Source organism: Asparagus officinalis, chromosome 3 (genome assembly GCF_001876935.1).
Source record: "Asparagus officinalis chromosome 3, Aspof.V1, whole genome shotgun sequence".
In the NCBI taxonomy this organism is placed as follows: domain Eukaryota; kingdom Viridiplantae; phylum Streptophyta; class Magnoliopsida; order Asparagales; family Asparagaceae; genus Asparagus; species Asparagus officinalis.
This window is the reverse complement of record NC_033796.1, coordinates 31,045,717-31,060,677: the sequence shown is the minus strand read 5'-3', so window position 1 is coordinate 31,060,677 and position 14,961 is coordinate 31,045,717. Positions and strand designations below refer to the sequence as shown.

Here is a 14,961-nt window from a genome sequence, read left to right as displayed (position 1 = left end):
AATAACAAATCTCTTTGCTTTTACTGAATCAGGGATTAGGGAAAAAAACACGAAAAAAGCGGAAAAAAATCATGTGACCAGATAAATTGGTCCATATGCTTGGACGCCAGAAGGAAACTTATGCTGGCTTAAGCACATATACGGAAGCTCATTATGATCTTCTACTCTTGTCGGGGTGAAACATTCAGCAAGAGGCCCTGAAATTGATCGACTATTCGAAACTGAACTCTTTCTCCGCTGCATAACTCTCGATACTCCATCGTTCAGTGTCACATTCTGATTCATCAAACTCTTCTTGGTCTTCAGTTTTGACCACCATGAGCATAGAGATCTTTTCCATGAGTTCTCGGTCACCTTTGGAGGTTCAATTGAGTCTGATGAAGGAAATGAAGTTTCTTGGTTGAAGTTGATCGCGTTCTTCCTTGCTTCTTCTAAGACCTGTTCAAAATGTCCATAAAAATCACTAATGTGCAGCTATAATATAGAGTCACTTCAATAATTAATTTCTAGGTGCATTAATATATATGATTCATAGAGTTAAAAATATATAGAGGGAGAACATAACAAGTACCTGATAGAAATCCAGCTGAGGATCATAAGCATTCTCAATGTAGCTCCCCTTCTCAAACTTTGGGAAAGTAGGAGATCTCATCATCTCACTTCTTGAAAACTAGAAATAAGAGAATGAAGATTATCCAGTCACATAAATTTGTAGGCTTTTTTGACAAGATATCAAGCCTCCAACTAAAAGAGATTCAGTGGTTTTTGTTGCGTTGTGGGCGGTTGGAAACTTGCAGTAGCGGAGAGAACAAAGCGTATGCAATCTAAAGAAGAAGACACAGCAGTCTTCATCAATACATTGAAAGAGGAAAGAGGAACAGAACAAGTAAGAGTTCTAAAATTTTGCTATACCTTTAAGCAACCATTGTGATATAATGGCTTCTTTTAAGGATAGAGGGCATTATAAAAGAGGGACAACTTCAACCTTATAAATATCAAACTCAAAGATTTGGCTTGTAATGACAAAGACGATATTAATTAATTAGAGTATAGTTGTATTTCATTAAATTTATGAGGTTAATTAATCTTGTTATTGAGTAGGTATGTTGAGAGACAAAGTCATGTGGGTAGACACATGTGCCGACCCGCTAATGCGGGGATGTTAATGGGTATGTTGAGCTCAAACACTGTACTAATCATTGAAGGTCTTTTTAGCATGTTTGTCCCTCTAAACTTACTATTTGCATGTTCATTCGGGAAAACATAAAGCTGTAGCATTCACGCATGGGTTGCAAAAATATAAATTTGCACTACATGCATGTTCTTATGTACTTATGGGACTTTTTTTTTGGGATAAAAATAGGGCGAGATACCCTGTTAAAAGATATATTATATAGATTCCTTAGTGGCTATATCAGTTTTAGCAAATTGATGCCATAGCTATTAAATTAAAAATCAGAAAGATGAGCAGATATTTGTCGTCGCTCTTTACAATATTCCATTAAAACAGTGGGGAGACTATTTGAATAAAAACAAAGATGCACTGTTGGGAAAAGGAAAACCAAGTGTCAAAACATTATGAGCTGACATGCCCAGCTCAGTAGCTAACCAAACAAATCTGTGTGTCATAAACATGATAGAAAAACATAGAAATATTGTTCACATGTTAGAGAGAAATCAAGAGCTTCACATTCTATCCATGCTATCCCCACTTGATTAGAGAAGTTCTGCTACTCTCTTCTCCTTGATGATAATTTTCAGCTTATCCGGCCTTTATTTGAATTCTTGTTCAGAAAATAAAAAAGTGAGTCACGTTAGATACTTTTTATTTGTATTTATGAGTCTACGACGCATTAAAATCAAGTGCAAAAAACCCTCTATGTTCTATAGTTGAAATACTGCCTAGAAAATCAAAGCATAAATATCTGAAAACCACCTAAACGTCTAAACATGAGTAACAAAAATAGGTTGTCCTAAACATGAAGTACAAAATTGAAATAACAGGAAATAGTTTAAAACACAATGCTGTTGCGCGTGCGGCGGAAATTTCGGCAGCACTTTGGCAGCACAACAAGAGAGTCAGGTCACAATAGAAAATCTCGTTTCACAAAGGAAACAAGAACCTTAAGCAAAATTTCTCAACCAAGTGAAAAATCAGTTCTTCCTCTCATCAGTTCTAGGACTGACTTGTCGAGGGAACCTAAATAAACTATTACAAATCACACAAATAGCGAGACAACCAATTTTGTGTGGTTTGACAAATTGCCTACGTCCACGGGGAGAGGATGTGGGAGATTCAACTAAATCAAGGAGAATACAAAGAGTTACAATCTCACAAAACTCATAAACTAACCCTCAACCAAAGCTCTCAACTTGCTCACAATATCTCCCTCTCACAATGCTCAAAAGTCTCTCTATCTCTAATTATAACTCTTCTCTCTTTTGATGATTGATTCTAATCTCCATATATATAGAGAAACTAAAACCAAAACAGACTAGGAATTCTAAAACAAAAAACAAAACAAATTAGGAATCCTAATAACCTTATGTTACCAAAATAGATTAGGAATCCTAATAACCTCATGTTACTAAAATAGATTAGGAATACTACTATCCGACAAATGCGACACTAAATAAAGGTTGGAGAGAATATGTTATTCGAAATAAAGGGCGGAGAAAATATTGCGCACACTCCTTCAAAATGAAAACATTATGTGCTAATACAATATTATCACCGTGGCCTACAAAAATTGGGCAGATGCTTTAATAGCATCTTTCTTCAGAAATTCTACTATTTTTTCCATGAATTGTTTCAATTCCACGTCCGTCGTTTTTATAATTATGAAACATAGATTTAAATTAAGCAACTAGTGTTGGGAATTTTACGACGAAACCCCTAAACAGCAGAAACGTATTATAGAGAAAATACATTAAGATTTAACGAGGTTCGGCAATTGCCTACGTCCTCGGGAGCCACACAATAAATTTCTTATTAATCAAACAAGAATTTATAAACTTAGATCAGATCTCAAACTGAGATCTCTCAATAAATGCTAATTTATCACTGTAGCTACAGTAACAAATTCCGTTCTTAAATACCCCCTCTTAATTCTTTCTTCCCTTTAATCTCCCCTCAAAAGATTCCTCAAATTTCTAAGATCTGGAGGAACGGAAGAAAAAACGACAGAGGAGAAAACGCCGCCGCTGAAAATCTCGAGGAGAAGAACGCACAAAGCCTCGGCCTTGGGGTTTCCCTTTTATAGGGAAACCCTAGTTGAGCTGTCGACAGCTGGATCCGCCACGAGCTCGCATGGGTGGAGCTCGCCTGCAGCGCTTCGTCCTCGCCTGTAAAGGCCCCGAGCTCGCCTAAATTAGTCGAGCTCGCCTGCGTCGTCCAAAGCTCGCCTGGACTTCGCCAACTCCGCTTGATCGCGCCGTCCTCTCCTGAACTTCGCCTGCTCGAGCTCGCCAGAGTTGGGGTCGCCTGCAAGGTTTGATTCTTCACTCAAATCCAACGACTAGTTGGAAAGAAAATCTAATCAAGGATATCCCCCCTCCAAATTGTTTGACTAATTTAAATAGCTTGTGAACTAATTAAGCTCAATCTTAGCGCTAGATCAGCAACTTGTTTACATTTATCCATCTATTTCTTCAAGTAACAACGAGTACTAATCAATCCCTAGGAAGAAACCTTTCTAGATTGCACACAATGATGATCAATATCAGACCTACTTATTTGGACAATTCTTACATATACTTGCATTTCCATGAATATGAAGAATTTTATAAAGAAAGAATGACACATGACCTATCAATCAACATTATATATATAATCCTATGTTAGAAAAATTAGGAAAAAAGTGATAAACTGAAGGTTAAACACCTAAAAACAATACACAATCGGGTACTTTCTCAAAAACAATACATCATCAAGTAGTTTCTATTTTTATTCATCAATCAATCAAAGTAACATGTACATGCATCTTATGTGTCATTTGCCTATCTAGGACTTTGGGACTTGACCCGTTTTGGAATAGTAGATGACTTTGGGCTGTTCATATGTTTATTTGGTTGCTAGTATAGATCCTAGGTTTGAGCTGGCCCAGCGAAGTTAAGTAGCATAAGGCCCAATTAAGCTAATTGTCACGGTCATCATTCCGTACCGCGTTTCATCCACCGTCTTTGAAACCTCATACGCAAAATCATCCGGTCAAGAATCTCACTCTTATTTGCGGATTCAGGGAATAATGACAAAGAATTATATGGCAGTCTTAGACTTTTCTTTCCAACTAAACCCAAATTTCCCGCTCTCCTCTTCTTCGTCAAGCACATAATAATATAATGATTATAAGATAATTATCACTAGTGTGGCACTTGGTGCATGCCATGTATGCTCTACTTCCATATTTTATGCGCACAAGTTTTTCTTTTGTTTAGCTTCTACACGTGTATACTCAATCATATTGAAAACACCCCGCTCTCATGCATGCAGTAAGTTCTAAGCTAATTTGTACTCTCTCAAGATTGATCTTGAATGCTAATTAATTAATTAATTATATAATAAATGTAATCATGTAATCATAGAAACGCCTTATAGCTTATATCTAGTTAGCGCGCACCAGTCCGTGTTGCGGTAACGCATTAAAAAAAATCAGGGTGACAGCTTAATGTGTTCTGGACTTGTTCTCCTTTTGGATAGGTGAGTCTCAATTTATTTTTCCACCCAACATTTTGAGCTATCAAACAAGAAAGAAAAAAAAGATAGAAATTCAAAGCACTCTTCAAAATTTTATCCGATCAACTTTACATTAATTAGTTTTCTGTCAATATTTAATTTTTCGTCTCCAAACGCGTACAGATAATTACACATTTCTATTTCCAGCTTAAAAGGAATCAAAACCATTGATTACAATACCAACCCACACCAAGAAGTACACTGCAGAGGTTAGCGCACCGACGCGCATTAATATATCCCCTCGATTCAATTCTCCCTCCTCCTACCCCACTAACAAGTTTATAAACCCTCTCTCCCTCCTCCATCACCCATGCACACACACGCCCCTACTGTCAAAAACTGATCAGCACGCGACAAAACCATGAACCTCCTCTATCTCCTCCTCCCTCTCCTCCTCCTCCTCCTCCAGAACCCCACCTCAACTCTCTCAGCGACCCCACAAGTCCTCCTCTCCTCCTGCGCCGCCGCTCGCCACCCCGACCTCTGCTACTCCGCCATCTCCGCCTCCCCTCACCTGATCCCCTCCATCTCCTCCCACAACGACGTCATCCACGCCTCTCTCAACCTCGCCATCTCCTCCATCCAAAACTCCTCCTCCCACCTCCAAACCATCCCCCTCTCCTCTGCGACTCTCACCCGTCGCGAGCGCAACGCCCTCCAAGACTGCGTGCGCCTGTTCCAGGACTCGCTCGAGGAGCTTCGCCTCGCCGAAGCCGATCTCGTTAATGCTTCGGGGTTCGACGCCGTGGACGTCGAGTTCCTCATCAGTGGCGCCATGACTAACCACGAGACGTGCATTGATGGATTCTCGCACGATGAGGTTGATCGCAGGCTGCGAGCGAGGGTCCTCGACGGCGTTGATCACGTGATACGCATGTGCGCCAACTCTCTGGCGATGGTCAGAAATGGGACATCTCCGGTGTGTTCTTTACGCTTTTTTGTTGTTTTGTTCTGCTTTCCAGGAGTAATTATGTTTTTCTTTTTTTTTAACTCTCGAGGTTTTGTGATACGGTGCCAGCTCCGCATCTTATATTTATGTGTTATTTGAATGTACCAATTAAAGTCTATAATACTCTAAGGTATATTCTTCTTACAAAAATAATAATAATAATAATAAACATTTAGTAATGGCAATATCAAAGTTAAATTTTCTAGAATTTTTGGATAAGTTTTGGTCGAAAAAGCTTCACACTATCAAAGTCAAAAATAGTGTACACTTAATTAGTCCACTCATGTAAGAATCCCTTTGTTTATTAGGATTCGTATATTTCTACTTCACCTTGTAGTTTTGCTTTTTGTAGGAATGTTTTGTCAAATTATTATCGAAAATACCTCAGTGACTTCAAAATAGGGGAACCTAATAGGTGAGGAGTCGCGTGATGCACTATTCATGAATAGTGCATCACGGGACATGGATGCGATACATCATCTGTCCTATCCAGGATCTCCTATTTTAGGGTCCCTGTAGCAGCCCTCAATTATTAATAATTATTATTAATGAGACAAGAGATAATTAATGTGTACCAACCGTCATTTCTGAAAAAAAAATGTCTGCGGTGGTGCAGGCATCTAGGCTTCCGTCGACTAATTGGACGGAGATGTTAGAAGGGGAGGTGCAGGCGAAGGTGGAGGTCAACGTTACGGTGGCGGCAGACGGGAGCGGGGATTTTAGGACGGTGGGGGCCGCGGTGGACGCGGCGCCGGAGAAAAGTAAGAGTAGGTATGTGATTGAGATAAAGGAGGGGAGGTATGAGGAGTACGTGTTTGTTGGGAAGAAAAAGGTCAATCTAATGTTCGTGGGGGCGGGGAGGGGTAGAACGGTCATTAGTGGCAACAGGAGCGTGGCGGATGGGCTCACCACCTCCCAGACTGCAACTTTGGGTTAGTGCGTACGCAGCGCCTGTTTCCTGTTCATTAATTTAGCCTCCGTTAATTGCTCCATAAATGTATGTTTATTTAAGCTTTTGCTTGTAGTAATCACGGCGTGACATGCATGCATTTAAGTCACTAAATTCGGACCACCTACGTACATCGTCATTAATGTTTTTTGCTTAATTATTTCCCTCTTAAACATTAGCAAGTTCACGCGTAAATATTAAAATGCTAAATTGATATATGTAAAAGTTATCAACATCTTACCTAGTCAAAATGTAACACCTTACATTTGTTTCTGTTTTAAAAAAGACCAAGATCTGAAAGCCGTCAACTTTTAGGGCATCAGTTTAGTAATTCACCAGCTCAGCTTCTGACGTATGTAACAGTCCACTAGCAAGGCCAAGGGGACCCCCCGTAGGCCCGTACCCTAGTTTGTCTCCTCAATTTTCATGTTCCTCAAATCACGCCGGCCCGTCCTGTCATCAACGTCGTCCTCTTCTTTAATTTTTGCCCCAGTTTCAAACCTCATGTTGGCATTACTCATTAATGTACGTAGTATGCCCCTCCGAATATGGAAGCAACAACTGGCCTTGTAGACTTTGGGCTAGCTAGGCTGGGCCCCATCCACGTGACATCAGGATCATGCAATATCAGAGATGAGGCTATTTAGGGCCTCTTTGGTTATTTCCAAAAAAAATCCGAAATGAAAACTCCCTCTTGAAATGATATATTTCGGCACATTTCAAGAGTTTTCACATTTTTTTTTGTTTCGTAAAGAAAACTTCACATTTCATTGTCAAGTCACACAAACAGACAAAAAAAAGCCTCCATAGTAACAGTGCCTTGATTTCTATTTCTTATGTTTGTTTGAGAACAAGAAATCAAAAGGAAATGAGAAACCAGTGTATTAAATATTATGTTTTATTCTTCTTCACTATTCCAACAGTGCTTTTACTAATTAATAATTCAAAGATATGTTTTATTCTTCTTCACTATTCCAACAGTGCTTTTACTAATTAATAATTCAAAGAAGTGACATTTCCCAGTGTTTTCAGAGGTTGTGCTTTTACTAATTAATAATTCAAAGAAGTGACATTTCCCAGTGTTTTCAGAGGTTTTTGTTGTGAAAAGATATTTTTTGAAATTGTGATGTGACATCCTACGTGGCACTTCATTTCTTAAAATTTAAAAACGAAACAAACATGAGAAATGGAAAACTCCTGAAAACAAAAACTCATGTTACACTTGTTCATTTTTTGAAAGTTGAGGTGGCAACACATTTCCGGATTTTTTTAGCAAACAAATAGACCCTTAATTAAGGGGTTGCTTGGCTGGACGCAACTTACAAATGCGATGCTTAACTACTGTCGTGTGCCATTGTAATCCAGTTGCTTGGTTCAGTGTTTGAATTTTTTGTTAGGAATTTAACGCCTAAACCCCTAATTGCAACGGAAACGCAGTATAGAAAAGTACACCAAGATTTAACGAGGTTCGGCAACTGCCTACGTCCTCGGGAGCCACACAGATAATTTCTTATTACTTCTCTTTTCTCTCTCTTCTTAAATCCCCTTTCAAAACACTGTTGAAAAGTTGGGATTAAAATCGTTGCTGCGATTTGAGAAAGGAACGCTCCTGCGTTAAATGGGATCCGCCGCCAAGGAAGAACAAAGGGGGAAAAAAAGACAGCAAACCCTAGGATCGGGGTTGCTTATTTATAGAGGGGGATGACAGGCTGGCGACAGCCTGTCGCCAGCGATCTGCTCGGACGCGAGCATGGGAGGCCTGGACGCCGAGGTCGGTGCCAAAAACACCGAGGGTCGCGTCAACACCGAGGGTCGCGTCAGCACAAAAACAACCATCGCGTTCGCCTGAGGGGAGTTCGCCGTCGACTCCGTCACTGTCGTCGCCGCCATCCTGGAGCTCGTCGGAGCTCCTCCGCCGCCGGAGGTTTGTTTCCACCCCTAATTCTAACAATCTCCCACTTGGAGATCAAACCGACGCCAACAGACTATCTCATCAAGCTCCTCTCCTGTGTAGCTCCACCCTCATCATCTATGCATGAAGGCCAACTGAAGTTGCACGCAACTCCAGTTTCTGAAAGGTCGCTACCTTTGTCAACATATCCGCTGGATCCTTTCTTCCTTGGATATTCTGTTGAAATCCTTTAACAACTCGTCGGGCTCTGTATCTTCTGGAACCACCCTGTTCCTTCTTCACTCGATACACCCACTTGTTGTTGTGACGTGCCTTTTTCCCCATGGGCAACTCAGCTAGTCCCCATGTCTGGTTGGAGATCAGAGATTTCTTCTCTTCTTTCGCAGCAAACTCCCACTTGCTCGCATCTCCACTCTGACAAGCTTCATCAAAGCTTTCAGACTCTCCTCCATTTGTCAGCAACATATAATTCATGTATCTGCTGTTAGGCACAGGAGGACGAGTACTTCTCCTTAACATCGGAGCTGGTGCGTCGGGCTTCTGCGCACCATTCTGTCCAACAGTCTCTTCTGGCTGAGGACCTTCTGCATTGGGTTCTTCCGAGAGGTTATCTGGGACATCATCTGTATCTACAAATGTTGACTCGCTCTCTGAGTCACCGTCATCTGTTTTGTGCATGTCCTTATACATCACCTTCTCGTTGAATGTCACATCTCTGCACCTGATCACCTTCTTGTTTTCGTTGTCCCAAATGCGGTAGCCGAACTCGTCTTCACCATACCCGATGAATGTGCATTTCTTGGACTTGGGATCAGGCTCATTCCTGCCTTGATCACTTATATGCACATAAGCTACACAACCGAAAACTTTGAGATGTGAGAGGGTTACCTCCTTTCCGCACCATACCTCTTCTGGTATTCTGTGCTCCAATGGAACCGATGGACCTCGGTTGATCAAGTAAGCTGCTGTGTTGACTGCTTCTGCCCAGAACTGCTTCGGTAGACCTGACTGCATCCGAATGCTTCTGGCTCTCTCTGTCAACGTTCTATTCATGCGCTCAGCCACACCATTGTGCTGAGGCGTGCCGGGCACGGTCCTCTCCATTCTGATACCGTGCTCATAGCAGAACTTCTTGAATCTGGTGTCTTCATACTCACCACCATTGTCTGTTCTGAGTTTCTTTACCCTCAAACCGGTCTCATTCTCGACCATGGCTTTCCATCTTCTGAAAGCCTCAAACACTTCTGACTTTTTCTTCAGAAAGTAGACCCATACTTTCCGAGAGTGATCATCAATAAAAGTCACGAAGTAGTGTTTCCCACCAATCGACGCGGTGGTTGTTGGTCCCCAAACATCCGAGTGAACAAGCTCTAGCTTCTGCTTCCTGGGGGGTCTGCTACTTGCCTGAAAGCTAACTCTCTTCTGCTTTCCAAGTATGCATTCTTCACACACATCAATCTCTACTGATTGTAAACCTGGGAGTTTTCTCTTTGTGTGCATAACCTTCATCCCCTTTTCACTCATATGACCGAGTCTCTGGTGCCACAGCTTTGAAGTCTCATTGCCTGCTGCAACTGAGATCGAACAACGTGCACCTGCTGTCATATACAGGGTACCAGTCTTCCTACCTCTGGCAATCGTCATTGCGCCCTTCGAAATCCTCCAGTCATCTCCATGGAAAGTCGTCGTGTAGCCTCACTAGCCAGCTGGCTACTGGAAATTCAGTTCCTCTTCAGGTCCGGCGAATATAGCCTAAACATCCGTTCAGCCTCCCATCTGACCCATTCAGCTTAATTCTTCACTTACCACCTTGCAATAATGGCACATGCTTGATCGTCACCAAGATATACATTGTCCAAGGTTTCCGGGGATATTACTTCTCGAGGATTCTTTCTGAAAGTTAGCATGGAAATGCAGTGCCTCCGACTCAACACCCAAGACTCCTTCTTGCTCTCCAAAAGAGCCATATTCAGCGCATTCATCTCCTCCGAGCGTGGAGGCAATGTTCCACGTCTGCATTGCCTCCCATCCTCCGTGCACTCCTGCACTCTAGATTCTTGTAGTGCCCGGTTTCCCGCACTTCCAACACTCGATAGCCTATCGGAACTGTCTGGGGATTCCTGGATTTTGGATTCCTGTCATCTGTATCCATTTCCTCTGGTTGAACTTTTACCTCCTATGACCTGTATGCATTACTGAAGAGGTTTGTAGCTTCACTCCGACTCTCTCCGTCGAATCTCCTCACTGTGAGAACCAGATCCAACGTCGTCAAACTTCAACTTATTGCTCCCGCATGAGCTTACTCACAGCGCTGACCGTTAGCCGCTTCCAACTCTCTGGTAGGGAAGCACAAAAAGGCATCACGCTCGGAACTGTCCCTCATCAAACTCAATTATCATACTGTAACTCAATTGGGTCGTGACTGTATTGAGTTCATTGAGATGATGTGCTACCATGCACCTTCCGCCATTCGCAGGATTAAAACAACCGCCTCATCAATGAACTTTATTTTGCAGGCTGATGGCTTCTCATACATATTTGAGAGTGCTGCCATAAGACCTGCCGTGGTCTTCTCCTTCGCTATGTTGAACGCAACATTGCGAGTCAACGTCAATCTGATAACTCCGAGGGCTTGTCTATCTAGAAGGTTCCACTCATCTGCCTTCATAGAATTTGGCTTCTTCCCCGATAGTGGTTGATACAGATTTTTCTGGTACAGATAATCCTCTATCTGCATTTTCCAGAATCCGAAATCTGATCCATCAATTTTCTCTATTCTCACCTTTCCCTCATCTGCGGCCATGGCTCCCACTTGAATCTGACTTCCTCTAGATCGTTTCACGCTCTGAACAGTTGTTTTGGGAATTTATTTGTTAGGAATTTAACGCCTAAACCCCTAATTGCAACGGAAACGCAGTATAGAACAGTACACCAAGATTTAACGAGGTTCGGCAACTGCCTACGTCCTCGGGAGCCACACAGATAATTTCTTATTAATTAAACAAGAAATTACAATTTTAGGAGCAGATCCCTAAACTGGGATTTCTCAGATAAACACTGTAGCTACAGTGTTAATAGTCAAAGGGTATGAACCCTTTCAATTTCTCTCACTTGAGAATAAATAACCCCACTATAAAACCCCTCTTTCTTTTCCTCTCTCTACTTTAATCTCTTTTCTTAATCTCCCCTCAATACTCATCAATTGAGAGCTGGAGATAAAAAGGCCCAAATCGCAGCTGCGATTTCAACGAAGAGGAAATGAACGCTGCTGCGTTTCTGAGGGTTCCGCCGCCAGAGGGAAAGTCGGAGGAGAGACTCACGCGAACCCTAGGGCACAGAAGGGGGTTTATATAGGCAGAGATGACGAGCTGGCGACAGCCTGTCGCCAGCGAACAAACCCTGACGCAAAGGTCGGGTTCGCCAAAACAAACGCAGAGCTAGGAGGCGAACGCAGAGCTCGCCATCGACGCAGAGCTCGCCATCGACGCAGAGCTCGCCATCGACGCCAGCTGCGAACGAACGCAGAGCTCGCCATCGACGCAGAGCTCGCCATCGACGCAGAGCTCGCCATCGACGCAGAGCTCGCCATCGACGCAGAGCTCGCCATCGACGCCAGCTGCGAACGAACGCAGAGCTCGAAGCTTCGAGCTCGTCCTGTCGCCTGGACCTCGCCGCCTGTCGCCTGGACCTCGCCGCCGCCATCCTGGAGCTCGTCGGAGCTCCTCCGCCGCCGGAGGTTTGTTTCCACCCCTAATTCTAACATTTTTAAAATTATAATCGTACTTCTGGTTGCGTCTGTTTCTTTTAAGGATATAAAAAAAATTGTAAAATTAAAAAAATCTAGTCTAAAGCCGAAAAAGAATGTAATTGTGAAAATTTCACTAGATCATTTGGTTGCTACGTACTCGAGTTGGTAACGCAACTGCATTTATTAGTATCAGCAAAACAAATTAACTGCTGTGCCTCATCATGCGAAACATGTCAGTTAATGAACAACTTGCATAATTGGCCGATGCATGCAGCCGTAGACAAAGGGCCAGGCGGTGGCCCTCCGCGTCAAGGCCAACTTCTCTGCCTTCTACAACTGCGACATCCTGGGCTACCAAGACACACTGTACGCCCACCACAACCGACAGTTCTACCGCAATTGCCTCATCCGAGGCACCGTCGACTTCATTTTCGGCAACGCTGCCGTCGTCCTCCAAGACTGTGACATACAGGTCCGCCAACCCAACCCGGGCCAGAAAAACATGGTAACGGCCCATGGACGCAAGGACCCGGATGAGCCCACGGCTATATCGATCCATCGGTGTAGAATCGGGGCGGAGCCCGGGTTTAACAAATCCTTGAACCCGACGTACTTGGGCCGGCCCTGGAAAGAGTACTCGAGGACGGTGATTATGCAGTCCAATATCAGTGAGGTGATTCATCCGGCAGGGTGGCACGAGTGGGATGGGGGGTTTGCGCTGGATACTTTGTATTACGGTGAGTATGGTAATAGTGGGCCTGGTGCCGGGACGGCCCAAAGAGTTAACTGGACTGGCCATAGGATCATCTATAATTCTACAGAGGCCCAACAGTTTGCTGCTGTGAGTTTGCTTACTGGTTCAGAGTGGTTGGGGTCCACAGGGTTCCCCTATTACCTTGGATTGTGAGTCGATATGGATTTGGGATTGGATATTGTTAGTGAAGTGCAGCATGTTTGTCCTCGAGGATAATGGGAATAATATACGACTCTTTGTTGGTTATATGTTCAACTTGTTTACTAGCACATTGATGATTTAGTTAGCTTGGTTTGTTGTTTAATTAGATGATCATGTAAGACTAATGCTAGCTTAGTTCCACGGAAGAAAAGGGACCCACATCTTGGCTAGCAACATCATAAGTTTAGATTGACACCCACGCATCTTGGCTAGCAACATCATAAGTTTAGATTGACTAACTAATGCCTGGTAGCTGCAGTAAAAAGGTTTCATTTAACCTCACCAGCTAACTAAAAGGGGGGAAAAGAAAAAAAGAGAAGGCTTCATTTAACATAATTGAGCATTTTGGAACTTTACTTCTTGTATAATGTAAATTCAGAGTAAGAATTCTATCAGAATCACTCACGCACGGCACGGTGCATGATTCACTAAGCCAAATAAGGGAAATGGTGAAAAGACCAAACCGCCTCTCTCTAAACCAAAAGGCTGGGCTCAGAACGCCGAGTGAGGGCATTTAGATAGGATTCCTGCTTGTAAATTTATAGTTAATAAAAAACAACTATCAAATTATCCGTACATATCTAGAAGATTATCTATACATAAGGTTTCGTGCAGCTCTTTGGATTTAAAAAAAAAAGTTTATACTTTCGATAGAGTACATGTATGATTTCCTTTTTCTAAAAATGGAACTAAATTGAATTGAGGGAGGATTTGGTCACAATTGACACTAGAATCTCATCCGACTTCAAACTCCAATTGGAGGTCTAGTTCAACTTTGCCAATGTGCGGGCACGCCTATTCACTACACGTACACTTTAAATGTAATGACCTGCACGTACGTTAAATTACATTAGCACCACTACTTTAGTACAAGCTTAAAAACCAAAATGCTCCCTCTTCAATTCCCACTAAACTCAATACACAACCAAATCCTACGACTTCCAACCCCAAACTCAACCATGTCCTCTATGAGATCTTACGGCAAGCTCAACCCCCTCGATCAAGCCAACCTCGAGGCTCGCCAAAAGACAAGGCGTCGCCTCACCATCATTGGCCTCTCGACCTCTGCCGTTGTTGCCATCATCGTTATATCCATCCTTGCCGTAAATCACAATGACTCCTCCGATGACTCAAATTCCAATGACGACAATTAATATTAATGCTTCACCCTTCTCAACGTCAATTAAGGCAATGTGCGATGCCACATTGTACGTATACCCTAACTCATGCATAGAGTCCCTTTCTTCTGTGGCCAACTCTGACCGAGTTCGACCCAGTCAAGCTCTTCAATCTCACACTACAAGTTGCAATCAACGGGCTAACGAAGGTTTCGGACTACTTTCGTGATCTCCGAACAAATGACACGATGAGTTCGTTAGCCGTTGCTAATTGCAACGAGCTCATTGAGCTAGCGATATACACATAAACCATTGTGTAACATCTTCCATCGATTTCAGCAGCAAAGAGCTCGTCGATGACAACAATGTTGCGCGCAGCGGAAATTTCGGCAGCACTTCGGCAGCACAACAAGAGAGTCAGATCGCAATAAGAATTCTCGTCTCACCAAGGAGACAAGAATCTGAAGCGGATATCTCAACCAAGTGAGATATCGGCTCTTCCTCTCATCAGTTCTAGGACTGACCTGTCGAGGGATCCTAAAAGCTATTACAAATCACACAAAAGCAGTACAACCAATTTTTACGTGGTTCGGCA

General features: G+C 42.8%; 2 protein-coding genes across 3 annotated transcripts; one reads left to right on the top strand and one right to left on the bottom strand.

Annotated features, from left to right (window-relative positions):
• LOC109832188 lies at window positions 1-950 on the bottom strand. Of its 2 annotated transcripts, XM_020399620.1 has the most exons (3): window positions 913-950; window positions 572-824; window positions 1-438 (listed from the first exon to the last, which is right to left on the bottom strand). In XM_020399620.1, exons 2-3 carry the CDS (start codon window positions 653-655, stop codon window positions 70-72), a joined length of 453 nt encoding a protein of 150 aa, XP_020255209.1. In that variant the 5' UTR covers window positions 656-824; window positions 913-950; the 3' UTR covers window positions 1-69. The 2 variants fall into 2 exon arrangements, with proteins under 2 accessions (XP_020255209.1, XP_020255208.1); XM_020399619.1 differs by having other exon boundaries at window positions 572-947.
• LOC109834880 (pectinesterase-like) lies at window positions 4,894-13,329 on the top strand. Its single transcript, XM_020402898.1, has 4 exons — window positions 4,894-5,654; window positions 6,301-6,616; window positions 6,813-6,823; window positions 12,574-13,329. The coding sequence occupies exons 1-4, from the start codon at window positions 5,097-5,099 to the stop codon at window positions 13,198-13,200; spliced, it is 1,512 nt and encodes a 503-aa protein (XP_020258487.1). The 5' UTR covers window positions 4,894-5,096; the 3' UTR covers window positions 13,201-13,329.

Coding starts and splice junctions, on each gene's coding strand:
- LOC109832188 (XM_020399620.1), bottom strand. CDS start 655: ATGATGAGATCTCCTACTTTCCCAAAGTTTGAGAAGGGGAGCTACATT. Junction 439..571: donor CTCAGCTGGATTTCTATCAG/GTACTTGTTATG, acceptor CATTTTGAACAG/GTCTTAGAAGAAGCAAGGAA.
- LOC109834880 (XM_020402898.1), top strand. CDS start 5,097: ATGAACCTCCTCTATCTCCTCCTCCCTCTCCTCCTCCTCCTCCTCCAG. Junction 5,655..6,300: donor TCAGAAATGGGACATCTCCG/GTGTGTTCTTTA, acceptor GCGGTGGTGCAG/GCATCTAGGCTTCCGTCGAC.